The sequence below is a fragment of the Carassius carassius genome, chromosome 11, assembly GCF_963082965.1.
Source record: "Carassius carassius chromosome 11, fCarCar2.1, whole genome shotgun sequence".
NCBI classification, from domain to species: Eukaryota; Metazoa; Chordata; class Actinopteri; order Cypriniformes; family Cyprinidae; genus Carassius; species Carassius carassius.
In genome coordinates, this window is record NC_081765.1 from 16,155,784 (window position 1) to 16,170,838 (window position 15,055).

The following is a 15,055-nucleotide window of genomic DNA, read 5'->3' on the forward strand; positions in this document are numbered from 1 at the left end:
AATGTATTTGAAATGCCCTTTTTTCTAAGTATTCACTGCTCTTTTTCACACAGCAGGTTTTTTGTGTGTAATTTTTTTTTTTCTGGACAACCTTCTGATGGATTTTACTTTAAATTGTGAGTTCCATTCAGGTTTCATGCCACTGGCACTTTATTCGAAGGATTGTTTACAATTTCACAGCATAAGCTATAAAGCTGTTTCCCAGTTGTGTGTTTACAGGAAAAAAAAATAATAAAATGCAATGTACTGCAAATTTATTCTGTTTTATTCTTATTCTTCATGAAAATATTTTTTGAAAGATTCCTTAATAAGCTTTGTTCGGGATGTTAAACTACTTTAGGAGCTCTTAAGGACTGCCATGGTGAAAACATTATTTGAAATCTCCTTGTGAAATTTGCTAGAGTATGGGTCAGTGTTTTGATTGCAGAAGAGTTTGACAAAGGATTACTAGCACATAATAAAACAAAACTCCAGGTATATTTTTGATGAGGATATGACAATGCAAAATGGTTAAAATCTCTAAAAAGTCTATGTTGAATGATAGAGACCCTTTGTTAATAGTTTAATTGGAAAAAAATGGGCAAAACTAAAATATAAGTACATAAAGATTAATCGTTAAAATAATCGACAGGTTAATCGATTATCAAAATAATCGTTAGTTGCAGCCCTAGTGCAAATATATGTATGTAAAATACTGTGACCAGTGCAGTAAAAGAGCAGGTGCAGGTTAGATTGGTGGTGTGGAGTTCAGAAGTGTCACAGCCTCAGGGAAGAAGCTCTTCCTGAGCCTACTAGTGCGAGAGCATAGGCTCCTGTAACGCCTGCCGGATGGAAGGAGGGTGAAGAGTCCATGGTTAGGGTGAGAGGCATCCTTGATGATGTTTCTTGCCCTGCCCAGACAGCGCTTGTGATTAAATTTTCTCAATGGAAGTTAACTGGTTGCCGGTTATCCGTTGAGCAGTTTTCACCACCCGCTGGAGTGCTTTGCGGTCAGATGCGGAGCAATTGCTGTGCCATACTGAGATGCAGTTCGTGAGTATGCTCTCAATGGTACAGCGGTACAATTCCACAAAGATCCTTGGACTCAGGTGAACTTTCTTAAGGCTCCGTAAGAAGTAAAGGCTACTGTGCCTTTTTGACCAGGGTGGAGGTGTTATGGGAACATGTGAGGTCATCTGAGATGTGGATGCCAAGGAGCTTGAAACTCGACACACGCTCCACTACAGCTCCATTGATGTAGATGGGGTGTGTGCATGATTCCTAGTCCACCTGAAGTCCACAATGATCACCTTTTGTCTTCTGGGTGTTTAGTTCTAGATTGTTGGTGGCACACCACACAGCCAGGTGCTGCATCTCATCCCTGTAGGCTGAATCATCATCATCCTTGATCAGACCTACCACCGTGGTGTAATTTGCAAATTTGGTTATGATGTTGGAGCCATAAACAGGAACGCAGTCATGGGTAAACAGGGAGTACAGGAGAGGGCTCAGTACGCAGCCCTGTGACACGCCGGTGTTCAGGGTGATGATGGAGGATGAGAGGTTATCTAACTTAACAGACTGAGGTCTGTAAGTCAGAAAATCTAGTATCCAGTTGCAGATGGGTGTGCTGATTCCAAGCTGGCTGAGCTTGGAGATCAGCTTGGAGGGGATTACTGTAGTAAATTCACAACTTAAGTCTATGAACAGCATTCTCACATGTATGTTTTGACTGTTCAGGTGGGTGAGGGCAGAGTGAAGTGCCGTTGAGATGGTGTCCTCTGTTGATCTATTGTTGCGATAGGCAAATTGGAATGGGTCTACTGAAGCAGGGAGACAGGATTTTAAGTGGGATGCAACCAGTTTCTCAAAGCACTTGGCAATGATGGGGGTAAGTGCAACAGGACAGAAGTCATTAGGGACCGAGGCAGTGGAGTGTTTCAGTACTGGTACGATGGTGGAGGTTTTGAAGATAGTGGGGACAGTAGTTTGGGCCAGGGACAGATTGAAAATGTCTGTGAAGACCTCAGCCAGCTGCTCCGCACAGGCTTTAAGCACATGACCAGGTATTCCGTCAGGGCTAGCTGCTTTCCGTGCATTCACCTTATGCAGAGTACGGTAAAAATCTGATGTGGAGAGTGTGAGAGGCAGTTCACTGGGTTGATGCTCTGCTTTGAGTGAGATCTTTTTATTATTTTGATCAACACGAGCATAAAAGTGATTGAGCTTGTCTGGGAGGGAGGCAGAGCTGGAGGGGGGCACAGAGTTAGGTGGTTTGTAGTCTGTGATCGTTTGTATGCCTTGCCACATACGCCGGGGGTCTGAAGAATTAAAGTGTTCTTCAATCTACTGTTTGTGTGAGTTTGGCCTGGCAGATACCCTTCCTCAGGTTGGCTCTGGTTGAGCTGTAAGCCTCCCGGTCTCAAGACCTAAAGGCTGCATCTCTTGCTTTGAGCAGGAGGCGAACCTCTCTGTTCATCCAGGGCTTCTGATTGGGGAGAATTTTTATTTTTTTGTGTGTGGTCACTTTGCTCACACGTCTGTTGATGTGCTGCAGGACAGAGTAGGTGTAAGTGTCAATGTAAATTTGAGAGTTTGTGGTGGCCTGGGTAGTAAACTCACTCCAGTCTGTGTGCTGGAATTGATGTTGGAGAATGGAGTCAGGACCTTCCAGACAGATTTTAACAGTCCTTATTGTAGGTTCCACACATTTGATGACCGGGGTATACTTTGGGAGCAGGAACAAAGAGAGGTGGTCAGACTGACCCAGGTGGGGGAGGGGTGTGACTTTGTAGGCATCAGTCACATTAGTATAAACGTGGTCCAATGTTTTATGTCCCTTTGTAGTGCAGTAGACATTTTGATGAAATTTAGGGAGAACAGATCTTAAAGTGCAGTGATTGAACTCCCCAGCAACAATAAAGGCTCCATCCGGGTGCAGGGTTTTAATTTGCTAATAGCAGCACAAAGTTCTTTCATAGCCACGTTAGCATTAATGTCCGGAGGTACATAAACTGCAGCAGCAACAATGCAAGTAAACTCACGTGGTAGATAGAACGGCCTGCACTTGATAATCAGGAACTCCAGATCAGCAGAGCAGTAGGTATCAACAATGACAGAGTCTTTACACCATGATTTGTTTACATAAATGCATACTCCACCACCCTTGTTTTTACCAGAAGTTGCTGCTACTCTGTCAGCCCTGAAGAAAGAGCGTCCATCCATATGCACCATGCTGTTTGGGACATCGTTGCAGAGCCATGTTTCAGTGAAAAACATAACATTGCAGTCCATAAGCCATTTTATGTGTGAGGGTCCAGATCTTTAGTTCGTCTATCTTGTTCATCAGAGACCGTACATTGGCAAGGAAGATGCTGGGCAGAGCTGGTCGATGTGGGTTTAGCCTTGGCTTAGCACGAGCCCTCCACGCTTTCCCCATCTTTGTTTACGGTCTCGACGCCGACACCGAGCACTTCCAATCGGTACGAGTGATCCGCTTGTCCGCGGTGATCTCAGTAGCTCCGGCGGGAATTCACTGAAGTGGAAAGGATGATCTAAAACTATGTTGGAACACCATTTGTTGATGTCAAAAAGTGACTGTTTACTATAGCTGTAGTTCCCATAACTGAATCGCGCGAACACGAATGAAATAACCAGGTAAATGAACACTATTTTCCAAAATCTGGTAAGACACTGAGCCTTGCGATGTGTTCGCGCCGCCATCTAATGTTATGAGCGCGGGTAAACCAAAGGCTTGAATGACAGGCAATCATCGCCAATGACGTCATTACGTAGAGTGCAAAAGAACTGTTTTTTTCAACCAGTTTATTGACTGGAAAAGAACCGAACTTCTTATCACTACTGGTGATCCGAAAACCGATGCAACCTGTTCTTTACTCGAGAACGAGTCAATCTTTCATTCGTTATCTGGCTCGGCTCGGTGTTCATCTTCAGTTCTCTCTCCACAGCAGTTCGGTCAGTGTACTGTTTGAGTAAATGAATTACTCCGGGATATTGGTTTATTTTAACTCGGAGGGAGTGTCAGCCACGTTAAAAAATTTAACAGCTTAAGTAATTTGTGGATTTATGCTTATTGGAGACGCGAACCATTTCAAACTATTCAGTTCGATTTGGTGAACTTGTTCAAGAAGAACCAATTAAATCTAATGATTTTTTCGCAAACCGGATAACATTACACTGCAGTGTTGTGAACTTGCTGACAACAGACCCGGAAGAGAAGACAATGCTGAATAAAGTCGTAGTTTTTGTTATTTTTGGACCAAAATATATTTTCGATGCTTCAAAAAATTCTAACTGACCCTCTGATGTCACATATACTACTTTGAAGAAGTTTTTATTACCTTTCTGGACACGGACAGTATACCGTACATACATTTTCAATGGAGGGACAGAAAGCTCTCGGACTAAATCTAAAATAACTTAAACAGTGTTCCGAAGATGAACGGAGGTCTTACGGGTTTGGAACGACATGCGGGTGAGTCATTAATGACATCATTTAGATTTTTGGGTGAACTAACCTTTAAGTAGCTTGCTTAGTGTTTGATCAGCGTTTCTAAAAAGGGCTCTCTCTCTCACAGCTCCAGACAGGGAAGTGAGATGTCTCTGGAGCAGAACTGTGTTCTGCTGGTGGTTCCTCACTGGGTAGAACTAGAATGTGGCAGAGATTGCCACTGCCACTCGATCGTTCTGAGTTTTTTTTCAGATCCAAAGGAGGATCTATTTAAAGTTTGCCACCACAGGAAAGACAGAGCAACCACAAGCTATGACCACATCATGTTTTATAAATCTGATCTGGCATCAGTCTGCAAGTCTGTTCACTTCTGCAAACTACATTATGCACACAGTGCAACTTATAACATCCTAGTGAAAATCACCCTTTCTGTCAGTATTTTGTTGAACCACCTTTTGCTTTAATTACAGTTGTTTTTCAGTGGGGTTTAAGTCTGGGCTCTGACTAGGCCATGCAAGGTCATTGACCATTCACCTCCATGCTTTACTGGAGGAATGCAGTTATATTCTGACGCCAAATAATTACATTTTAGTCTCATCTGCCTCAGAATCTTCAATGTGTGTTTTTGCAAAGCTCGGTCATGACTGCATGAGGCCTTTCTTGAGGAGTGACTTTTTTTTCTTGCAACCCTCCCATATGAACCATATCTGTTGAGAATGTGATATTGTTGTCACATGCACACAATGACTGCTCTTTGTCATAAACTGCTTCACAGTTGCTGTAGGCCTCTTGGTCTCCAGTTTCTCTGGCCAGTTTTCTTCTGGCTCTTTCATCCCGTTTGGAGCGACGTTCTGATCCAGGGAGGGTCTGTTTTACCAAATACTTTCCACTTTACTGAGCTCAATCGGTCATATTTTAGTTTTTTAACGCAGGAAAAAAGGACATTTCATCACATAAAGATAATTATGCCCTTCATGTTGACTTCACGGCAGTAGAGCTCATGTTTATGCTACTCAAACTGCATTTTACAAGCACAGACTCTGTGTTGACTGTGAAACTTTGCACCCTTAAATCAACCTGATACTTGAGGTCAATGGTAATTGTCATATATCAGTGCTAGCATGGCTTTAGACTCGCTCATGTGTGAATTTGTCTAGTTTAACAGGGATTGTGGTAGAAATGGGCTGAGGCTCATTCCCATGAGGCATGGATCTGCCTTTCTGGCATGACAACAGCACATTTACTCGGTGACCTAAATAAAAGACTGGATTCAGGAATGCTGGGAGAGCATGTCTGCATTGATTCTCTAGCATTTTTTATTTTATTTGCATTTAGATGATGGCTTTATATTCTAGGTCAGTGTATTAAATTTAAAGAATGTCCGTTCTGAAAATCTGTGATTAAAACGTTGACCATGAAGCCTATGGATGCTACACACACCTTTAAAAAGAGATTTAGAAAACAGGTGTGGAGAACATGCCTTGACATGTCTTTGTTCATTACCAGATCCGTTCAGAGGTTCATTCATTCAGTAAAGGTTTTTCAGTATTTCAAACAGAATACATACTACATTTAAAGGGACACTTCACCACAGAATTAATATTTTGTCATTAATCCCTTACCTCTGTGTCGTCCCAAACCCGTAAAACCTTTGTTTGTCTTCAGAACACAATTTAAGATATTTTTAATGTTGTAATATTTAAATGTTGATTTTGAAGTGTCAGTTATTATTATTGGAGTCAAATCTGGACACAGAGAAAGCATTTTGTTACTCATACTAGAAACGGGGAGATCAGTCACATGAAAGTTATCAGAATAAATTTTGGCTCTGTGTGACCAGGGCAATATTATAAAATATATAATTAATTACATACCATGAACGGAGGCGGTCTGTGGGCATTGTGTATCTTCCTCTTGTTTAAAAAAAAAAAAACTGCATCGCAGTCAGCTGGCAAATTCAGATTCAAGTAGCTTTATTGACATGGTTAAAGAGCCTTTACAAAGCACTGACAGCTTTCAAACCAATGGTGTTGAGCATTATCAAATGTAGAGGCTACGATATGCAGCGAATCAGGCAGTGATTGACAGTGCTCTGATCCAATGGCCAAAAGCTTTCAGTTTCCAGTCACAAACCACATTAAACAACAATTACAAACAAAACAATCTTTAAAGTAATTTTATGAGCAAAAGTGGAAATTAAAAATGTAGGGGCAAAAAAATTCAAGCCGTGTCATCTTAAATTCCAGTGCAGAGAAACAGCAGTCAGCAGCGGTGCTCCAGCATTCTCAGCACCCCTAGTCTCCACGGCAGTGCCCTGGGTCATTATGAAATGTATAAAGAGCTGCATGAAGGTCTTCAAAAATTTCTACTTTTACAGGAAAGAAAAAAAATTAAATAATGCAACAATGTGGGTGCATAAATAATGAAAGAACATTCATTCATGGGTGAACAATAACTTTTAATGCAGATCTCCTCATCTTTCCTACAAGCTAATATGACCTCTCTGGACTACACATGCATGAAAACTGCAACTTTGGAGCATGTGCGCTCAATTTTCCCAGCAATTTCAAGTTCTTGTGCAGTCAGCGGTGTGAGGCTGCAGCGACAGCTGATGGCATACCAAGTGTTCACCGCTGCTTTCTATCTGTTCACAGCTGGTTTGCCATGAAAGCGTGTCTTTCTTTTTAATCATGTTGGCTGCAAGACCCTTCATGTTTTTCGCACATACAGTACTACATCAGAATATTGACTTTCACCTGAGTTATTGCTGCCAAATTTGAATCACATTGGCACATTTACTTCAAAACACAAAAAGAGTTTTGCTCACATTCATTAATGAAGACGCTAGCCAAGAATCCTTGGTGTTGGAGTGAGGAGATCTGCTTGTAATCAGTCCACTGGAATGTGCACAGCCGTGGACCGAGAGACTTCAGAGAAGGAGACTGCAGCCATCTTTGTGTTGTGACAGAGAAATATGTTATGCAATTGTTTCCATTAATGTCAGTGACTGTTGGTTATATGCATGCTCTCATTCTCACTGTGTGCAGTTGTGTGGATAGTATTGTTTTTCTGAGAAGTCTTTTTGTTCATACCTCCTGTCTATGGCAGTGAGTTAACCACAATTATTAATGCAACATTTTTAAACAAATCAGCCATTTGATACAAAATTGCAGTGTCTACGTTTTTCTGAACCCCTCTCTCTGTCTCTCTTCCTGTTTTCCAGGCCACGGAGAATGCCACTGCGGTGAGTGTAAATGCCATGCTGGTTATATTGGAGACAACTGTAATTGCTCTACAGAAACGACTTCCTGTGTGTCGGATGAAGGCAAGATCTGTAGCGGGCGGGGCAGCTGTGTGTGTGGGCGGTGCCAGTGCACTGAGCCAGGGGCATTTGGGGACACATGTGAAAAATGTCCCACCTGTCCAGATGCTTGTGGAACAAAGAGGTATGAAACTAAGAATGCTGAAACTAACTTAAATAAGTTAAACTCAAAAGTATTTCCAATTTCTAATGTGAAGTTTGTCTTTAAAAGTGTATACATTGTTGTAAATAAATTCCAATGGGAATTTTTAGCATACAGTTTCTTCTCAGTTCATCCTTATATTACTTTAAATTGAAACTGCCTTTTCATAAAATTTTGTATCTACATACTAGTGGCATTCCAGTATATAATCAATAAAACAGATAATATCACTACTACAGTTCAAAAGTTTGGGGTTTGTAAGATTTAACATTGTTATTTGTATACACATATATATATATATATATATATATATATATATATATATATATATATATATATATATATATATATATATTAGGGGTGTAACGGTACGCAAAAATCACGGTTCGGTACGTACCTCGGTTTTAAAGTCACGGTTCGGTTCATTTTCGGTACAGTAAGGGAAAGAAATGCAAACATTAAACTGCAGGTTGTTTAATACTATACACTTTTTTTTTAAAATACTTTTTAATAAAATATATAAAATGAAAAAAGAATAAGAAATAAAATACAGCTGCAAAGTTCTCCACTAAATAAAATACTCTCAGTCTCAAACCAATATCATATAATAAAATATAAATATGAAAAAAATTTAAATCATGAAAAATATAAATAAATAACTATGATTACAGTGCAGCATTACAAATCCCAGCTTGTAGGCCTGCTTCACCAGAACCGTGCCGTGCCTGCTGCTGTAGGTGACATAGAGGGAGACCACCGACAGACCAGGCTCTTGTCTTCATGACAACAATATCTATACTTCATGATGAGCATAAATATAAAGCCTACTGATAAAGGACACCGTCAACAGTATTGACGGCAAAATAGACTATGTTTGACAGGTGCAATATTTGAAAATCGATAATTATTAATTTATTTTTTAAATTACATTTATATCTGAATTTATGTCAACCTATAGACTTTCAAACATCAAAGTGTCATGAATTAATATGTATTTGTGTACAAAATGACATATAAACATATTTTCCTATTCTATTTTGCCTGGAAAAGCTTCCAACATGCTTGCGTGTCGCGTGAAAAAATAGGCGTCGGTTCTATTTCTAGCATGCACGCGTTTTCCGCGCGGCTCGAGCCGCGCCTGAGATGCGCGTATAATAACGCAGGCAGTCTGCAAGCTCTAACCTGTTAACATGGGAGCCGAATTAAAAACGGACACGCCACGCAGCTGAGACGCTTTCGCCACGCAGCCAGTGTGTCGCCGGCCTTAGAATCAGCTGCAGGGCGGGATTTGTGCTGAACGTGGAGACTTCCGCCACTTAATAGGTTCGTTTGGAAACACGAAAATGTACTTATGTTCCGCGCACAAAATATTGCACTCCGTCATTCGGTACACACGTGCACCGTAACGAAAGCCCTGTACCGAAACGGTCCGGTACGAATATATATATGTATATATACATACACACACACACACACACACACACGCATAATCCTCTAGAAAGCTATTCTTTAACAATTAAACTCTAACGTTAGCATGTATGTTTAAATGCTGTTGCTATACTGTCAGAACAGTGTATTAGGTTGCATGCCCCAAGATATGTCAGCAGAGTTGTTATTTGCGCTACATAAACCAACATATGGTCTCCATTAGACTCCTCAGTGCTGACTGGCAGATGTCTTTCCTTCATCACTGACTTTTGTTTAGATTCAATCTTTTCAGTTTTTTTCCTATTGTGATAGTTGTAGTTTGAATGTTTCTCAGGGAATGCATCGAGTGCCGTCTCTTTAACTCTGGGAGACTGGCCGATAACCAGACCTGTCAGCGCATGTGCAAGGATGAGATCATCACCGTGGAAACACTCAGTGAGTGCACACTCAAAAACACTTGGCACACTGAATGATGTTTTGGGGTGGCTTCTCTAACACTGTATCTCTCCACCCTACACAAACACACTTCTTTCTCAGATACAAATACATATATGGATTGTTTAAGCTAAAGAACAAATCTATTTTATTTGTATAGTTATGCTCCGCTGTCAATTTACTGTTCAGTAAATATAGTACTTCAATTGACTCATTTGAGAAAAGAATGGCATGCTAAAACTTTACCCAGTTAACCTTTGCTATGTAATGCATGGGAATAGTTAAAAACTGGTAATGAGATGGGAACATTCTCTGAACATGCACACACTAACTTTCAACCCATTTCATCCACACTGGTTGCTTAACATACATCTTCCTTAAATTCAGTCATAGAGAAAAGTTGAACGCAGCAGTTATCAGGAGCTCAGTTGAGAGATCAGTTCCTCTCATCAGGACACACTGTTACTAGAGCACTACAGTTTGTGCTTCCAGGTCATGAATGTGTTACCCACAGCAGGGTGAAGCACAGTTTATGATGACTCAAGGCCAGCTCTGTTTATGTTATTATCTGGAGAATGGTAGTCTGGACATCTCAGTAACACTGTTCTGTGTCCCACTGTGAAAGCCTGTGTTTACTGCTCTTCCTCCCAACCCCTGCTATTAAACCACAAACCACTAACATGTGAAAGGCACAAAACTAATTTAGAATGCCAATAAGATGTTTATTTTTGTTGTGTATATAGATATTTGTATTTATTATATTTTTGTACATTTTCTTTATTTATTTATAATTCTGAAGGTTTTATTAAAGTCTGAAAGCTGTTAATAAAGTTTATGAGAACTTCTCCAGGGTTTTTATAACCTGTTTTATTGCAGGAGGATTTTTTTTTTTTTTTACATGTGTCTAGGAAGCATGAATGAATGTTTATTGTTGAGCAATATGAAGTTGGACTTTGCTGAAGTGAAACATTCAGGATGCTTGTGAACTCTTTAAGGCCTTTCCATGTCACCCTTAATTGTGTTAGAAGGCATCATGGATTCGATGTTTCACAACATTTCTCTGCAGTTTCAGTCAGCTGACTTCCTTAATGGACTCCACGTGTGCATACAGGAAACATCCAGCTCTTTTAGAGAGAGAGAGTCCTTAGTTAAATGACTGTTGACAAGGGAGAGATTTCCTAGTCTGTTGGGTATTTTAATTATGACAACATTTAAACATTCTTGATTAATCTGGGTACTTTTTGAGGAATGCAGGGTCTGGTCCAACAATAATTTCAGTGTTTATGCTATTGGTTCACCATGCCTTTCTCATTTTATTGCCTGAGCCAGTTTTTTTTTTTTTTTTTTTTTTTTTTAAACTAAACTCCTCTTTTACTCAACGTCTTTCTGTTTCAGAAACTGATGATTCCAACACTGTTCAATGTGTGTATAAGACCGAGAATGACTGTGTGATGAAGTTCACCTACTCTGAACATGCCAACGGCCAGTCGGTCCTCACAACGCTTAAAGAGCCAGGTCAGGATTTAGCACTTCACAGCTACCTCACTAAAAAACTGTGTTCAGAATCATGTTAAGCACACTCATCTTTGGGAAGTATAAGAGAAGAAATGGTCAGACCAAAAGTTATATTTGTGTTGTCATTTCTAATACAAACATTGTTTCTAATGGGAATGTACATCATATCATAAATTATGGCCATGTATTTATATATTTTATGTGTTTACAGAATGTGCTGTAGCCCCAGATGCCATGACGGTGCTCCTGGCAGTTGTTGGCAGCATCTTGTTGATGGGCATTGTGCTGCTAGCCCTCTGGAAACTGGTCATCACCGTCCACGACCGCCGCGAGTTTGCACGCTTCCAGAGTGCACGTTCACGGGCGCGATATGAGATGGTGAGATTTAGTCCATCTACTGCAATAAATTTGATAAGAAATACAGAAATCCAATACTTGTGACAAAACATTTTCTTAAGACGATTTCCATTAATCGAGGATCCAGTATTGCTAGGATTTTTTGTTGTTGTGCTGATTAATATATTTTGGGGGGGGTCTGGATTTTTTTTTAATAAACATTCAAAAGAACAGAATTTATTTGAAATTCAAATCTTATGTAACATATGTAAAAAGTATTGATTTCTTTCTATTGAACAGTAGTCTAGCTGCAGTCTAATGCATTCATTTAGCACTGTATGTAAGTTATTTAAAATGCAAATAGCCTGAACTGGCAACTCAAAATGCAATGATTGAAACCATGAGGCCTTCTGGATAACATCATTCATAATGATCATTCCAAGGCTGTGGTTCAAAGACTCAGTTCGCTCTGCCATTCTAACTGTGTGCATTTCAATGAACCCATCCGACCTATTTACTACTCCGTCTCTCTCCTTGTCTTCCTTCTAGGCATCTAATCCTGTTTATAAGCAGTCCATCCGCTCTCACCCAGTGGAGACTGATTTCCATATGCATAGTATCAAGTCATACAATGGAGGAGTCCACTGATCGACCTGTATTTGGACTGGGGGACATGGCAGGACCTGTCCAGCGCACCTCTGCAGTGGAGGACAGAGACAGAGCAAATGCTGTGGTCTTTTGCAGTGTAAAAATTATTTTGAGGCATGTAGTTCCTGAGGATTGGAACTGATCTTTATGCGGTTTTGGTAATGACATTTTATTGACGAGTAGCAGATGAACACATGCCGAATTTGAGAAGAGAATTTGCTTGACTAGTTGGAGTTGGCAGGGCTTACCGGCCTTTTCCAGAAACCTCCATGAGCGATAGACTATGGAGTGCTTGATTGAATATAATACCTAATTTTTGTTCGGTTCTAATCATACCTCCTGCACATTATGATGGATTTGCTGTGCATTGTTTCATAGGGAAAAAGACATTTTCAAGTGTATATTTTTAACAGTGTGCCTTTCCCAGCCATTACACATTTGACATAATTTTTTTACTACATGTAGTCAGATGCCATGAAGAAAATGCTAAATTATACAACTCTTTAACGTAGAGATGAATACTAACCTAACCAGAGCAAATATTCTCTTAACTCTTGTTTTGCACATTGTATATTAAGGTGAGGTTTATAAAGTAAAGCAAGAAATGCTAGTCTTTTGTGTATTGCCACAGGTTGCACATTTTCATGAGGATTTGTAAATATACGTTGTGATGCAATAACTCTGCCTGATGATAATTTAAGTGTCTTGATTTTTCTTGAAAAAGTTACATTTAGAAGCTCCACACCCATCCCACCAGGACCTGGACTAAATAAAAAAATTAGCCACTGGACACCAGCTGCCAGAAAGAACTGAGACTGACCTCATCCTGATACTTAGTCATTCAAGTCATGCTTGAGTCTTATCTCATTTTTGGTGCATGTTTTACACAAGGTGTACAAAAATCCAAACTGATCACACTGCTAGTCAGTCTTTCGAAACTACAATATCTAATGCTTTTCACTGGTTATAAATCATTTCAGTCCACATCATCATTGTCTCAAAACAGAAGATCTATGTAATAAGTTGAGACTATTATTCACTGAAATACAACAATGATCTTTCAATTGAGTACTATTAACGATTACTTTTTCATTACTTGAATAACTGACATAGTATCCAAAAAGTTTGTAATACTATCTGTGCAGTGTGATGAAGATATAACATGACCGTCTCTACCATAGTAAGGCCCACGCGGCATACTGTAATGTAAAACGCTGATGCCATCCATCTCTTTATTCAGATGTGTCTGATCAAACTGACACACATTTATTGATTGTATTTTGCTCTGTGTAAATTTAGCACAAATCTCTCTCTTTTTCTCTCTTATACACACATTGTGATTCTTATCTGTTTTAAATTGCTAATACTGTTACATTAATTAATTTTACTTGGTTATCCATTTTGGTAATTGCAATTCTACAAAATCCATATCTCTAGAAATGTATAGATGCCAAATGATTCACTGATTAACCCTTAAAATAAGTTGAGTTAAATCATAGTTGTTTTCAATGTGAACGAAAAGAGAGTCCAATGAAAAGTTTGGTAGTAATAGCATTATGAAAGGCAGTTGCTGTGAATGAATTTTGAATTTTGATGATCTGTAGACCGTTTAGGACTAAGAATTATATAAGAAACTTGTGTAAGAGTAATTTTTTTAAACAAATGCACAAAAATATATAATTGGAACTGCTGTCAAACAGCTATAACAAGACAACAGTGTCATTGTTCAGCTCACAACAGTTCAGTGTTGATTCATTTCAGTTCCTCAATTATGAAATAAATTCAGTTAATCCATATGGAGCTCTAAAAAAGACAATGTTATTCAGCTTGAGTCAGTTCAGCAGACAGAACTGAAGTTTTGTCAGATATAAATCTAATTTGATTTAGTTAAGAAATATATCTAGAAGACAAGAGTTTCATCAAGTTCACAGAACATGTTATTGCATTTAAATTCAGTGGAATAAAAAAAAAAGAAAACGGGGTCTAAAGTTGAATTATTAGCAGGAGCGCCATGTTTTTAGAACTAGGTGTCATATATGGGTCACAGCAAAAGAAGCAAGATGCGGGTATAACTGTCAAATGCATCTGCCCAAAATGTTTACATAGATAACAATGGAAGTCAGGAAGATTAGAAGATGACAGCAGCATCTGAAAACAGCCAATAGCATCACAGGGTACACAGAATAACAACACTGACAAATTCAAAGTCAGACTAACAGACCTAACAGATAATGTGATATGAATCTCTGCTTAATGACATTCTGACAGAAGTGACTTGCAACATGCATTTAATCCTTCAAGAATTCAGTTACACCTTTAGTCATTTATATTTGGACTGAAGAGATGAAGACTGAAGCTGAAGTGTGCAAAAACTAATACTTATAATCTTAAGGTCTTTTTGTTTGATGCTAACAAACCATGTCAGTACAGCAGGGAATGACACAAGCAACTCTCTGACAGCTGACAGGAAAATCTGACTTAATGCAACGAGGTGACAGAAGCCTCTGATCTAAGAGGGCCGTGCACCTGGAGTGGGCGAGGGGCTTAATGGGCTAAGTTTGTTTAGTACCATTTCTTTGTCATATTATGCTTTGACTCCTGTGAAGGCAGCTTGTTTTGTACTTCACATGTGGGTTATGTGGTGTAGAAGGGTTTTTACCTGCAGTGAGGAAAACTGGGAATATAAACCAGCCAGTGTGTGTGTGTGTGTGTGTGTGTGTGTGTGTGTGTGTGTGTGTGTGTGTGTGTGTGTGTGTGTGTGTGTGTGTGTTTGGTGACA

The 15,055-nt window shown here is 39.5% G+C and overlaps 1 protein-coding gene across 1 annotated transcript in view; it reads left to right on the forward strand.

Moving 5' to 3' along the window:
* LOC132152880 (integrin beta-5-like) overlaps positions 1 to 12,972 on the forward strand; it is a 37,776-nt gene extending 24,804 nt beyond the window's left edge. The window contains exons 11-15 of the mRNA XM_059561818.1: positions 7,674 to 7,896; positions 9,677 to 9,777; positions 11,173 to 11,292; positions 11,504 to 11,670; positions 12,178 to 12,972. Coding sequence (XP_059417801.1) covers positions 7,674 to 7,896; positions 9,677 to 9,777; positions 11,173 to 11,292; positions 11,504 to 11,670; positions 12,178 to 12,276 — 710 coding nt within the window. The 3' untranslated portion in view covers positions 12,277 to 12,972. The remainder of the gene's footprint in view (positions 1 to 7,673; positions 7,897 to 9,676; positions 9,778 to 11,172; positions 11,293 to 11,503; positions 11,671 to 12,177) is intronic.
* The last annotated feature ends 2,083 nt before the right edge of the window (positions 12,973 to 15,055 follow it).